Genomic DNA, 16,051 nt, shown 5'->3' on the forward strand with positions numbered 1-16,051 from the left:
TTTTTCTTTTTCATCATCTCCCACCTTAACTTTCTACATTTTTTATTTATTAATATTATAAATTTCAAGTGAAATATTTAAAATTTACATTAAAACATTAACATAAACTACTATTTGTCTTCTAGAGTTTGTACATTGTTTTCTTTCTATGATTTGTTTTGAATTTTCCCTCTTATATACATGTATAGCTACTAAAATAGCCAATAATTGCATTAATTAATATAACATGTCATTTCTTTTCCCATAAAAAATAAGCCTATGATGAATGATGTATATATATTAAAGTCTTATATTTTAATGAGGTTACATAATTTCAAATATGTAGGACCAAAATAATGCCTTATTGTCTAATAAATTTTAAATGTCATTAATATTATTTATTTATTTGTACATATAAAATGGGAGTTGCATGATGAAAATTTAAATTCCTATCAATATCACCAACCCAATATATATATTGCCATAATTTATTCATTTATTTTTGTACCATAACGCCTTCATTAATTATTTTATCTAAAATAACTTACAACATCCATATATATAGTATTATAATATACGTGTATATACATACTAGTGAGTTTCACTCTCTCTCTCTCAAATTTCCAAAAAACCTCAAATAAAGCCAGATCTTCTTCTTCTTCCTTGGAAATAACAAGAAGAGAAAATACTATTGTCAAGAAACAAATGCAGCTGAACCCTAGTTCTCAAATCTCATGGGTTTCATCACAACTCCGATTACTCTCTTCCTAATCCTAATCCTAATCCTCTTTCTCGTTGTCGTTTCTTCCTCAACGACAACCAAACCGAAGACAACAAAGACACCGAAGACTCTTCCTCTTCCTCCTTCTTCACCGTCCTCGTCAACACACGACGTAGTACTCAAGCCCAGGCCCCCCGCCGCGGCGGGCGGAGGACGCCACGTGGCGGCGGAGGCGGCGGCTAGTTACCAAGTGTTCCACATCAAGAACACGACGCCGTTTTACAACATGGACAAGCCCAGCAGTGCTCCTTCGACGACCATGAATAATATCAATAGAAAGAAGAAAAGGAAGAAGAAGAAAACGACAATGGTGATGATGACGACGAGGAAAAAGAAGATCAAGAACTTGGAAACGACGAGTCGCTCGTTCTCTGTGATGCTGCCAAAGGGTTTCGTCCCTCCCTCCGGTTCGTCCCCTTGCCATAACGAGAACCCTAACTCGGTCGTCTTTTTCTGTGATCTCGTCACCTCTTCCAAACCCTAGCTGAGTACAACAATGGCCTTCTTTTTTTGTTTTTTTTTTCAGAGAGTTAGGGATCCATATCGTTTTACAAGTCATTATTATTATTTTACAATCTTGTAATACATCTACTAGTATAGTACTTGTAATAAAGTGTCAAACATATATAGTAGGGTATATATACCAAAATTATTAAAGAAATAAAATTGAAATTAATTATATATATGATGATGATTTTTGCTTTTTTGGGTATATATTATATTCGTTAATTTTGAATATATGTATATTGTTTATATCCATTATCTTAATATATAGTTCGTCTCCATTAGTTTCAATATCCACGTTACATTACATGCATTTAATTAGTCGCTCTTAACAAATTTTCCAGTTTCACATAAATGATAAAGTTTATTTCTTCAACAATATTGGCTAAAACTCTCTCTCATCTTCTTTATTTCTATTTATGTTCTTTATTTTTAAGTAATTGCATGTAATAATGATAATTAAGAAAAGTTAATATGAGAGCTGGAGCGACTGACACCAATATTCCTTTATATTAATGGTAAAATACTTCGACTAATGCATATATAATTAATGTTTTTACTCGAATTAATTGTTACCTTACTGTTTTTTTTAAAAGAAAAACATAGGTCTATATATATATATATGTGTGTGCAAGGATATATAGCAAACTTTTTTTTATACCTAGGGCCTTATATTTTCTAATTTTCAGGGCGATAAATTCCTTATCGAGCTTATTTACTATTTTTTAAAAAATAAAATAATGATGTGATAATTAAGGGTGGCTTAGTGAGTGATAAATGTAATTAAGTGAGATATCAATTAATTAATCAATAAGATACTAATTAAGTGTTTTGTTATTATGCAAATAATTTAAACGAATTAAATGAGATGAAGTGCCATGCCCTATAATATTGTACTTATTACGACTTTCATATATTCAGGTATATATATAGGCATTTTTATCGGTCAATATATATATATATATATATCTATTTGAGATGTTTGTCACCTTTGACATATATATTAAAGTAATAAAATATGATTTTTCAATGCAAAAAAGTCAAGATGTTTGAGAAAAGTGAAATATCTAAGCATGAAAAGATTAAAGAAGCATGTGAATATGCATCGTTTGAGGGGCTCCGCTTTCATGGCTTTCTTTTCGTAGCGTGTACTCCATGCATGCAAACAATGTATAAATATATATATATATACACAATACATATACATATACATTATTTCCTATCTTGGTAAAAAAAAAGGGTTCCTCTGATAATTGCCAATTTGGATTTTTAATTTAGTAAATGACTTAGTTCATATACTATATATATTAACACACTAACATGGTTTTATCAATTTTAGGTGTTTATCATATATCATCAAAGTTATAACTATGGTATATCGATTTTAGGTGTTTTATCATCAATAATATAACTATGGTATATCAATTTATAAGTTAGGAACGAAATTTATGAGTTTACAAAGTAAAAAAGTCATTTACCACATACCCTCAATTTTAAAAAATAAAATAATAATGATTAATTGAACTTGCCTCGATGGCTCAAAATAACAACTTTAGATCGATGCACCGACCATCAAAGCTAGCATGTAGCATCCGGTACTATAATGTTTATATATTGGAGATTTGAGTTGTTATGCTTAATGATTGTTCTAAGTAAAAATAAAAATAAAAAATATTAGGCATTTAAATTATTTCAAAAAAATGTCAATTTTTTTGACAATACCCAAAATACCCCTCTCATAATTTTTCACATTCACTTCCTCTTCTCTCTTCCCTCTTTCTTTCCCTCAACCCATTCCTCTCAACTCCCTCTTTAGAAAAAAAAAATCTATGGATAAGGTAAAATATAATAAAATTCAATGTAACAGCAAGTATTTCTCACTTAAAACACTAAAATACTACATTTCGAACAGGTCTGGGCATAATTTTTGGGTTTTTTTGTGATTTTTGTTTTCAAATCTAAAACTTTAAAATCTGCATAAAATCGACGTGGTTTGATGGTGCTCGATGGGGCTTTCAAAATCAATATTTTCATGAAAAAATCGATGTTGCTCGATGGTGGTTCGATGGTGTTCGATGAGATTCTTGCAAGATACGTAATTTTTCACTCAGGTGTCTGTTTGGGATGATTTTTTTTTATTTTTGGTATTTTTTTTCAAGATCTATATGTTTGAGATGTATATATACACATTTGAGAAATGTAAATCTTGAAATAAATGCACAATGCAAAACATACCTCATGTTCCAGATATGTTTTGGTATGTTTTCAAGTTATAAACTTTGAAAATGTGTATGTGAACATCTAAAACGTGTATATCTCAAAAAATACCCAAAATAAAAAAAATCACCAAAAATGGATATCCGAGTAAAAAATTATGTCTCTTACAAGAATTTTATCGAATCACCATCGAGCAACCATCGAACCACCATTGAGCAACCATCGAGCAACGTCAATTTTTTCATGAAATTCTTGATTTTGAAGGCCCCATCGAGGTGGCATTGAACACAATTGAGAAACCATCGAGTTGGGCATGATTTTTAAGTTATTTTTCAAATCTGAAACTCTGAAATCTGTAGAAAATTGACTTTGCTCGATGGTGCTCGATACCAGCTTGATGGGGCCTTCAAAATCAAGATTTTCATGAAAAAATCGACGTTGCTCGATGGTGGTTCGATGCAATTCTTGTAAGAGACATAATTTTTCACTCGGATGTCCGTTTGGAGTGATTTTTTATTTATTCTGGGTATCGTTTTGAGATCTACACGTTTTAGATATTCACATACACATTTTCAAAGTTTAAACTTGAAAACATACCAAAACATATCTTGAACATGAGGTATGTTTTGCATTTTTCATTTTTTTTTCAAGATTTACATTTCCCAAATGTGTATATATACATCTCAAACATGTAGATCATGAAAAAGTACCCAAAAAAAAACACCACAAACGGACATCCAAGTGAAAAATTACGTATCTTGCAAGAATCGCATCGAACGACCATCGAGCAACATCGATTTTTCATGAAAATCTTGATTTTGAAGGCCCCATCGAGCTGACATCGAGCACCATCGAACCACGTAAATTTTCTGCAGATTTCAAAGTTTCAAATCTGAAAAAAAAAAAAACCCCAAAAATCATGCCCAGATCTGTTCGAAATGCAGTATTTTAGTGTCCTAAGTAATGAATACTTGCTATTACATTGAGTTCTTTTATATTTTACCTTACCCATGATTTTTTTTTTCTATAGAGAGAGTTGAGAGGAATGGGTTGAGTGAGAGAGAGGGAAGAGAGAAGAGGAAGTGGATGGGAAAAATTATGGGAGAGGTATTTTGGGTATTGTCAAAAGATTTGGCATTTTTTATTTATTTTTAAATGATTAGAAGGCCTAGCATCTTTTTTATTTAGGATACATCATTAAGCATAAAAACTCAAAGTTCCCTATACATTTTAGGGAAAATACCATTTTGGCTATAGACCCTTATATTTCATTAAACGACAATTTAGACTTTGTGTTTTACAAAATAGATCAAAATAGTATATTTGACCTAATTTTTGTTCAAATATTTTTTATTATAAGATCAGTTCTTAGGTCGTTAGAGATGAGATAATTCACAGAAGCGGAGAAAATGATCGAGGAGCTGAGAAGAAAATATTATATTTGAAAATATTTTGACCAAAATTGGATATAGGAAACTAGTTTGATCCATTTTATAAAATACATTATCCAAATTTGCATTTAACAAAACACAAAGACGATTCACGTATTTGAGAAAAACACGAGTGCCAAACTATTATTTTTTTCCTACAATTTATTTAACTTAAAATTACATACACATTTATCATCATTTAATTCAATTAAATATGATATTTAAACTTGTATTAGGTCCAAGTATAATGAATAGAATTATTGCGAACTTACTAGCTTAAAAGAAAAACCAACTGGAGATATTAATATGCTAATTCGTACATTCATGTCTTACACATGAGACATTAAGTTCACAATAATAAATGGCTTTTTCTTTTATTATTCAATCCACCTAAAAGTTTTTGCGACCCTACACATCCCATATATGGTTACACACAGTTATATGTATATAGTTTTAAAAGTAGAAATATATTTGTGTAATTGGGAAAGACTGAGTGGTAAGTTATACAAGAACGTTATTCATGTCTAGTTGGCAAAGGAAAAACCAACATATACACGTACATTATTATAAAATATTTGATCATTTATGGTGGCTGGGCCACATAACATAATAATCATAAAAAAGGAAATTTACATTATACACTATTTTTTTTTCTTTTTGAAATATACGATTAAGTTAATATGTGTAATTTGACATATTTTATTTACACAAATGATGTGCCATGTCATCGGAAAATATCAAAAATAAAAAATATTATACCTGAAAGCGGAAATATTGGATTTCCACATATAAGCTAGGAAAAAGAGGCACGAATCTTGTTGTCCGAATTTTTTTCATTTTTTTAGTTTTTCAAAATCAATAGTTTGGTTGCTTACAATACCGATAAGATACTAATAAAGTACAAAAGTGTGAATTGGCCAGTAACTAAGAATACTTGCAAGATGATTGAATCATTCTCTCCTTTAGTGAGTGAAGATAAAAAAAAACGGAGATGTGTGTAGATCCTGTACAACATGGTAGCGAGAAAATTTCCTCAGAAAAGCATTTACCGACTATTATGGCTCATTCCAATGTTTACAATAAGAAGACTAAAAAAATGTGTCATAAGATGTCATTGAAAGAATTTGTACCAAGACAACAAGTCTTGCTTGTCCACTCAAGTTTAAGTCTTTACCCTGAAAGATCAAATCAAGGTGGATGGAACCCTTTACCATTACAAAAGTTTTTCCTTGTGGTCATCACTTTAAAAGGAGAGAAGGGGTCTTTCTTTGTTCATAAGCATAAACTCAAGCATTATATATCATTGAGATAATGAAGATCATGTGAAAGTAACTTTTCTTGGAAAACCAAGTTAAAGGAGAATGGAAATGTCTAGCTAATGACATTAAACAAAGTGCTTCTTGTGAGGCAACCCATGTTTTTCATATAGTTTTTATTTATTTAGTTATTTTTATTGATTATTAGTTTTTATTTTTTATTTTTTTTAAGATTGAAGTGCATGGATTTTTCCGCTCGTTTCATTTCTCGGTTTTGAAACTAATTATTAAAACATGCATAACTTTTTCATCTGCACTGCAAATGCAACGATTCAAAAGGCTATAGAAATCTGAGAAAATGATCTACAACTTATATCTCTAGGAGTTTGAATATAAAATAATGATGGTTAAAATTTGGCTTGAAGTTCCAAGTTGGCCACAAAATCGCCAATTTTAGAGGAAATTACGTTTTATATGAGATTTTTAATAAAGTTTGCAAAAATATAACCTTTTTTAAAATAAAAAAAAAGTTAATTTATGGCTTTTTTTTAAGAATTTTCACTTTTATGGGTTTATTTTCCCATAATTTTGTATAAAAGTTGATTTATGTCATAGTTTTACTCTTAATCAAGTTTTATGAATTTGGAAGGGTATGTTTGTAATTTAATTATTATTTTTAGTTTATTTGAATGTTTTTATATTAATTTTATATTAAATTTTTCTTTCGTTGTAATATATTAATTTGCAATTTTTTTCTTTTTATTTTATTTTTTTATAATATGAATTGTGTTTATCATTTTTTATTTATTATAACATTTTTTTTAGATTGTACTTTTTTTTCTTCAAAGCATGGATATAAGGTAACCAATTACTTGATTAATTTTTTCAGTTATATAAAAAAAAAAATCATAGAGCTTGGTTAAATATATATGTATTAGGAGAGGTAACCAGTTATCGTGAGAGAAGTAACCTTCTACCATAAGAGGGGTAACGAGTTACTATACGAGCGGTAACAAGTTACTTATATTAAATATGAAAAAAAAACATTGAATTTGAAGTGAAAAAAAAAAGACATGATCTGATATGACCCAAAAATATACACATATCAGAACGTGGAGGTAATCAGTTACCATAAAAAACCTAGAAATATACACATATACCAGAATGTGAAGGTAACTAGTTACCATAAAGAACTCATAAACATACACATGTCAGATGGTTAAGGTAACCAGTTACCTATTGCAGATCTGAAGATATAAAAAGAAACTCAGAAATATACACACATACTAGAACGTGAAGGTAACATGCTACCATAAAGAACCCAGAAATATACACACATAACAAAACTTGATCAATTCAAGTTTCAGCAAAAAAGTTTTTGCGATGTTAATTACCACAGTACTCCTCATTTTGCTGATGTGTTTTTGTTTAATTTTGAGTTCTTATATGTGTTTAGTTTTCTCATAAACTGAGTTTTTATTAATTAAATTTTTCCAGACAAATTAGGGAAAGTTTAATTCCCATATTTTTGCACAATAATGGCTAAAAATCCATATTTATGAAAAATTCCCTTAAGCTTATTCCTACACACTTTAGAGAATACATCAAATCCACATAAAAACTTGAAGTAAGCACACCAAGTCAATATAAAAGAGACATAAATGAGTGCATAAAATATGCACTCATCAATTACCTTTCCATAAAAAAATAAAAATAAAAACTTCATTTATAGATCATATTATTTTAGATACATTTTAGATAACTCCAAACCTATTTGTTGAAAAATTGATTATCATTAGATACTAATTAGTTACCTTTAAAAACATGTCTTTCATTTTTAAGTTATATTATGGTGTCTTATTATTTGAGATACTCTTACGTTATCTTCAATATTATTTTAGAAATAATTAGTTAGCATATAATATAACAAGTTGCCATATTTATTATACTACATAGTAACTTTTAAATGAAAAAGTACAATACACGTTTTAGTCACCCATATTTTTTACAAGCGAATAATAAGGACTTGATCTGATTAACTAAACAAAAAAGGAATTTAGTATTTACTTTAGAATTGTAGCAAATAATACACTTTTTGGTAACTCGTGAGATCTATACTAGAATTTAAGTTACTTTTTTTATTAACCAAATAGGAAAGTAACAAAAATCTGACTTGTTCAAGGTGCTATATGCTGACTTTTACATGTATGATAAACACATGGTCACTCATTAGTTTTCTAAATAGATTTGAAAGTAATCAAATTGTATGATAAATAGTAAGATACCCTAATTTTGATGTAGCTTTTCGTCAACTGAGAATTAAAAAATTAAAAAGAGAGAATTAGACTTGATCAAAACCATTAATAATAAAACACACTTTTTACATAGTTCAATGATTAATTCTACCTAGTCCACGATTTAATGTTATTGTTGTATATTTCTCAAGAGAATTGTTTAAGACAATGTCTCTAGAGTTTCGATATACAAAAGTTTTCGTCCCTTTTCCTGTCCATTTCCTCTTTATTTATTGGGGATCAATGGATAGGTTTGGGTAACTTACAAAAATGGTTAACCACCCTTTATTACATTGATCACATTAATTGCCTAATTGATTACATTTATGATGCAAAATCATAATAATATTCATATGGATATAAATCCTGAATCTTTAGGGATTCGTATTTGCACCTCTAGCCTATCAGTCACGATCTGAAGTCTTACTATGCGAGCTCAAATGTTCAAGGATAGTTCGATCTACTTACCAGGTTACACGAGCTAGGTTTAGACGACCTCAGGATCTACCTAATCGATCTCCTCGATTCCTTGACGACTTATGCTTGGATTAACCTAAGCATTTGGAAGTCAGCACCAAGAACTTGGAGCTAAAGAATGCTTCATTAAATGTTGCACAACAGTACCGCGAACAAGACACACCAGCTCGTATTTTTCAAGTACAACACCTAATATAACCCAAAAAAATTAAGTTATGTTTTAAAATGTAACTGATTAGTATCTTAAATTGTTTCAAAGACAACCAAAATGTAGTTTTTTTTTTAAAAAAAAAAAACCAAACTAATAGAAAAATCAGTCGTCTGAGTTTCATTTCCTCTTTTTACACACTGAGCTGACAAATGCCCACTTTTTGTGGGAATCAACCCCACATTTTGTGGGATGTGTACCTAACCTTAGCTATGTTTTTTTTCTTAAAAATCAGGTATACATTATTTCTAAATTGAGGGTATTTTTTTTTAAAATGAGTAGATCTTTTTATAAATAAAAAAGGTGAAGGTATATTTGTAAATAAAACACCCTTTTGGTTTCTAGATGTAATTATTCCTAAATTTTATTAATGGGTTGTAAAATTTACAAATTACGATTAATTTTATACCCTTAAATGTTCTCTATTTTCTTCTTCAACAAAATTTATCTTCACCAAGATCTTTGTGCGTCAATGTCTCGAAGTGAAGATAGTAACAACTAGTGTAGTTTTATTTACTATGTTATGTTAGTTATAAGTTTTTTGTTACAGCTTGTTAAGACTGTTTTTGTTAATTCCTATAACTAATGTAACTAATTTCCTCTCTTGTACTACACACTCTATAAATACAAATCCTTCTGACTAAGCTCATTAACACAAAAGTCATTTTTTACTCATTTACTTTCATGGTATCACAGCCCTAGATCCCATTTCTCACTTTCCCAAAATTTTTAGTTCTTGATTCTCTTCGTTCCAATTTTTCCAATTCTTTAGTTTTTTGTTTTTCTTTTTCACTCACGATGTCAACTACGAGTTCTGATTCCGATAATATTCCTTCCATTCCGGCTATTGCTTCGGTAATGGCTCCGCTTTCCTCCATCACTCCCACGACTGTTGACCACTTTGTCCTTCTTGCTCAAGCTCTAAATCAAACTTTTCTAGTGAAGCTTGATCAGATGAATTTTCTGATTTGGAAGGCACAGATGGAGAATGTGATCTATATGCGAATAGGATTGATGATTTTATTGATGGTTCTGTTGTAGCTCCTTCTCAATTTCTTCTTGGAACTCAAGATCCATCTCCTGCATTTGTTCAATGGCGTTGTAAGGATAGGCTGATCCTTTCTTGGATTTTTTCGTCACTTACTCCTGAGATTATGTGTCAGATTGTTGGGCACACCTCTTCATCCGCTGCTTGGAGTGCTCTACAACGTGTTTTTGCTGGAGCTTTGAAAGCTTGTATTATGCAGCTAAGATTGCAATTGCAAACTGTAAAGAAAAGTAATCTTTCTATGATGGATTATGTGTTACGGGTCAAAGGATATGTTGATTATTTGGCTGCCATTTCAGAGAAAGTTTCTGAACAAGATCACATCCTTTGTCTTCTTTGTGGTCTAAGTGCTTAATACAATTCTTTTATGGTCTTGGTTACCTCTAATGCTAATTCTACTGCACTTGAGGATGTTGTGAGCTTGCTTCTTGCTCATGAAAATTGTCTACAACAACAACAGACTGTTGATGAAGGCATCAATATTCAGGCTAATGTTGCATCGAGACAACCCTACCGAAACTACAATCGAACTCTTCATGGCACCAAAAATCATGACCCTCATCCCCAGGCTTGTTCAAAGGACTCCAAACCTTCTAATACTGGTCGTTTTGGTAAGCCCCAGTGCAAACTTTGTGGCAGACCTGGCCATGTTGCTCTTTAGTGCTATAGGCGATATGACCCTTCTCTGCAATACTCCTCTACCGCCCCTCCTCAAGCAATGGTTGCTACATCCTCTCAGTCACAAGAATATGCTTAGATTCTTGACTTTGGGGCTTCTCATCATCTTACCCCACACACATCCTCTCTTGACAATACTGCCTCTTACTTGGGTGATGATAAAGTAAATTGTTGGTAATGGCCACAAACTCTCTATATCTAATGATGGTTCTACTAAAATTTCTTGTTCAAATTCTGTTCTTACTCTTAATCGTGTCTATCATGTTCCCACAATCTCTTCTAATTTGCTTAGTGTATCAAGATTGTGCACTGACAATAATGTTTCTGTTGAATTTTTCTCTAACTCTTTCTATGTTAAGTATCTTACTTGAGGATGGTTCTTCATCAAGGTCATCTCCATGAAGGTCTCTATCACCTTCAAGCTTCCTTTGCCATTCCAAATATTAAGAAGTGTTTTCTTTCTCATACTACTTCTACAAATAGCAACTCTCCTCATTCAGCCACTCCTCATTCTACTTCAGAATCCATAACTTCCATTTGGCATGCCCGATTGGGTCATGCTCATTCTGATGTTGTAAATTCTGTTCTTAAACAATGTAATATTCATTCCAAAATCAATAAAAAGGCAGTTTTTTCTTCATGTCAGTTAGGCAAAAGTCACAAGTTATCTTTCCCTAGATCTACTTTTAAGACTTCACAACCTTTAAAACTTATCTACTCTGATATTTGAGGTCTGACACCGTATTTGATTGTTGATAGCTCTCGTTATTTCATTATCTTTGTTGATGATTACTCACACTTTACATGGCTATATCCTTTATAGACCAAAATTAAAGCTCTAATTGTTTTTCAACAATTCAAAACTTTGGTTAAAAATCAATTTTCTACCACCATTAAATATTTTCAAGCCGATGATGGTGGTGAATATAGGCCATTTGCTTCTTATCTTACTTCATGTGGAATATATATACGCAAACCATGTCCCTATACCTTCGCTCAAAGTGGTCGTGTAGAACGTAAGTACAAGCACATTGTCGAGTCCGGTTTGTCTCATTCCTCTATTTCCTTACATTTTTGGTTATATGCTTTTCGTGTTGTCGTATATGTTATTAATCGGCTACCCACTCATGTTCTTGATTCCAAGTCTCCTTATGAAATTCTATATAATAGAAGTCCTGATTACTCTCTGCTTAGGACTTTTTGGCTATTTATGCTTTCCTTATCTCAAACCTTATAATAAGCAAAAAATTCAATTTAGGTCAACCAAATGTTTGTTCTTAGGATATAGTACAATTCACAAAGGTTATGTGTCTTGATTTACTTTCTAGGCGAATATATATCACTCGTCACGTTGTCTTTGATGAATTTACTTTTCCTTACTCTTCATCTAAATCTGAAACTGTTACTCAATATGTTAACTCCACGCCTACTCTAGCTCTTCTTCCCATATTATCCTCTTCTTCTCCATATATTTATACTCCTCCATCACCTCCTCTGTAATGCCCCAAAATCCCTAATGCGGTTTAATGGCTGGATTAGTAGGCCGGGAGGGCCATAATTATTTTATTATGCCATTAAATGATTATATGCATGTTTATGTGAATTATATTATAATATGATGTTAAATGCATGCATGTGGGTCCACATTTGATTATAAAGGCATTTTGGTATTTTGACCCGTTGAAGGCATATTTGTATATTTTGGTGCATGCTTGTGAATAATTGTTGATGCCACATTATAATGTGGATTTGTTCGAGCTATTCGGCATGAGACGATCTTTGAATATAAACTATCGGTTTGGTCATAACAGGTTTAAGCTCGGCGGGGTGAGTCTCGGGGTGTTTTGGTGATTAGAGCGTTACTGGGAATTAAAGGGTAACAGGTTATGAATTATCGATATTTGAGGATATCGAGAATATCAGGAATTGGAGAACGTTAAGTATGATTTGTAACGACCCAAATTCACTAATTAGGCTTAAGGGCCTTGATTAGTGTGCCTGGAGGGCATAATGGGAACTATGTGTGATTTTAATGATTAAGATGCATGACTATGATTTAAAGCATGCTATATGACTATGTGTATTATGTTATGTGATAATTATGCTATGTGATTTGTACCCCGTGGGTGTGGTGGTATCAATGTGATGCACGTGCCGAGACGGTCCTAGAAAGCTAGATAATGGTAACTGGTAAAATGGTAACTTGTGTAACCTTTAGTAACTATAGAGAGTAACAGGTTTTGTTGGAAAAGTGGTAGAATTGTAAAGTAAGTAAAAGGACAAGAGTGCCCTTGAGGTTTAGTTAGAAAGGGATATTAGTGGAGGGATAAGGTAGTCTTTTGGCAGTGGTATAGATGGCTTTGGCTGAGGGAAAAGGATATACACGATTCTTTTATGCTAAGTATAACTGAAATTAAGACTTGGAAGGCTAGAAAGATCAAGAAGGAAAGGGAGAATCAAGAACCTAGAAGGCAAAGTGGAAGAGGAGTTGGGATGTGTTCTTTGAGGCTAGTAAATGGCTTAAGGGTGTGGAATCAAGCACATATCAAGGTTTATACTGAGGTAAGGATTTGGTCCCTGCCTTGTTAAGTTCTGAATTTGACTTTGGAAGGAATTGAAAGATAGCCATGGCTTGTTTTGCATGAAAATTCAGCTGGTTTGTCAAGGGGAAATTCGGTTTAAAGCTTGGATTGGAGGAAGCTCAAGTTGAATTTCTGATTGAGGTAAGGGTATTAAACATGTTTGCAATCTCGTAGCTGTTATGATTTAGAATCTAGAGGTTTGGTTTAGGCTTTTCTCAAGTTTTGGTTTAAGTGTTTGAGTCTGAAATTTAAGTGTGAATTCTGTGAATGGTTGTATAACTAAGCTAGATTATGATGTTTATAGGTTGTTGAATGGTTTATTTGGGGTTTTGAGTTGGTTTTGGGGCTTAGGTATGAGTTTGGGGTGATATGGAGTGATTTGGGTTCGGGAAAAACGTAAGGGAAAACCCAGAAATCTGGCTTCGCGAAGGAGCGCCGCAGCCCTGTTCTTGGGCGCCGCGACGCAAGGCTATTTCTGGGCAGAGCAAGCTCTCTGACTTGCTGGGCGCCGCGGCCCTATAGGGCAGCGCTGCGGCGCTAGGCCAATTTCAGGACATGGGATTTTGCAATTTTGAGCCTTTGCTCCAGGGGTTCGGGGGATGTCTTCGGTGCATTGTTTTAGGGATTTGGGGAATTCCGAGAGTGTGGGATTGGTTCCGGGAAGTAGTTTTGGATTGATTAGTGACAAAGGATGTTTCATTTGTGATGTGATTAGGTCTTTGGAGAGGCTCGGGGTAGAGGACCGTGCTCGCGGCTTTGAGGCATCGGAAACTAGTGAATTGAAAGGTAAGAAAACTGCACCCGGTTGTATGATTGTGATGGGACTAAGTGCTCTCGAGAGTTGCATCGTGTCAATGTTGGTATTACGCCATGGGACATGTAAAAGCGGTCTAAGAGTGACGTACATGACTTAAGCGCACAGAGCGCGGGTTGGCCACTGGTAGCCAAGAACAACGGGGTAACGGAGGGAGCAGCCTGAGGGCGCTAGCCCTAGTTATCATTTGTGAACTGTGTATATTATGAACTGATATGCCTAGTATGTGGAATACTTGAATATACTGACTGATGATATGTCTGAGTTTATGTGATGCAATGTGAGATATTGACTTGTCTGCTAATTGTTCATGCTCTGTTGTTGTTGTGTTTTCTTGCTGGGCCTTGGCTCACGGGTGCTACGTGGTGTAGGTAAAGGCAAGGGCAAGCTGGACCAGGCCTGAGTTGGAGAGCTCCGAGGTGGAATGTACATAGCCGGCGATTCGACCGCCACAGTCGAGGAGTGGACCAGGACAGGGATCACCTAACTGCTTGTTTTGCCTTAGTATGGCCGGTTGTTGTAAATAAACCTTGAGTCTTTTGTAAACGGTCTTTGAACTTAATATTCTTGGGATCCCATGTAACAGATGATACTTTTTAATGAAAATGTGGCTTTTGAGACCAAAACGCTTTTAACCCTAGTTCCTTTATAGTTTCAATGACATGATTTTATTTAAACAACTTGATTAGCAAGTCTGGTACTTTATAAACACACAGTGTAGCGGTCTTGGCTATCCAGGGCGTTACATGATTAGTAGATTTAGAGGATAAATGTAACGCCCTGGTTACCCCAGAACAGTTACGGTGAACCGTGAATTTAACTCGCTACCCGAGTTCTTTGGTTAAAAACGTGCTTCTAGGTGTTATTAACAGGTTAAGGTGGAAAACCAATCAAAAGGGAAGGATATATTTTATTTAAAACATAAAATTGTTCATGGGCCCATCAAAACGTTTACAAGTTATTTACAACTCAAAATGCTCATTACTGTTTAAATTTACAACCCGCCGACCTAAGCGGCAAAAATAGGGTAAACCCCCTAGTTCCTCTGAGAACTCCTTGGTCGTGGTGGTCAAGCAGCCACATATGTACACAACACCACCTAAGCTCTCCACTCAAGGCTAGGTGAGCTTTTCTTTCCCTTTACCTGCACCACATAGCACCCATGAGCCAAAACCTAGCAAGAAAACACAATATTGCATGAATATAATTTCAACAATGATCATAATGATCATTCAGGACTCTCAGTCCAAAATAAAGGAGTGACAGTTGCAAAGTCACTAAGGTGGGCTCCGTTCCCATTAGCCATGTGACGATAGGGTCACCTAGGCTTTACAAATAAGTGATCCTTTCACTAGCTTATCAAGATAGGTGTTCGATGAACTAGTCACCAATATAACCTACCGCATGACCATAGAGTCATAACCATGGGATTCCGCTCCCTAGCCACGTGACAAGCAGTCACCTAGGCCTTTGGCCCTAGCTCTGAGTAACTAGTCCTAGACTAGTCAAGCGCTTATAATTTTCATCGACCTTAGGGTCAGTCTAGCATTAATGCTCCTAGAGTCATTCAACGCTGATATCTATTAGATTTAATCTTTTATCGGCCCTGCGTTCATGACGCTTATGCCGTTTCTGACTCTCAGGTCAGTAATACACGACCAGTGTCGTCCCTGTCTAGTCAGTGCCATACACAAGTAAGCAAGATCTGCTAAGCATTTAATATGCAATCAATGTCCACATTTAGTAACCAACATGCCTCAACAACAACCACGCATGTCATATA

At 33.5% G+C, this 16,051-nt stretch overlaps 1 protein-coding gene across 1 annotated transcript; it reads left to right on the top strand.

The window, feature by feature from the left end:
• The first annotated feature begins 583 nt into the window (after positions 1–583).
• On the top strand, positions 584–1,438 carry LOC133801229 (uncharacterized). The gene has a single exon (XM_062239401.1). It carries the CDS (start codon positions 714–716, stop codon positions 1,242–1,244), a length of 531 nt encoding a protein of 176 aa, XP_062095385.1. The 5' UTR covers positions 584–713; the 3' UTR covers positions 1,245–1,438.
• Positions 1,439–16,051: the final 14,613 nt, after the last annotated feature.

The sequence above is a fragment of the Humulus lupulus genome, chromosome 9, assembly GCF_963169125.1.
Source record: "Humulus lupulus chromosome 9, drHumLupu1.1, whole genome shotgun sequence".
Classification (NCBI taxonomy): Eukaryota; Viridiplantae; Streptophyta; class Magnoliopsida; order Rosales; family Cannabaceae; genus Humulus; species Humulus lupulus.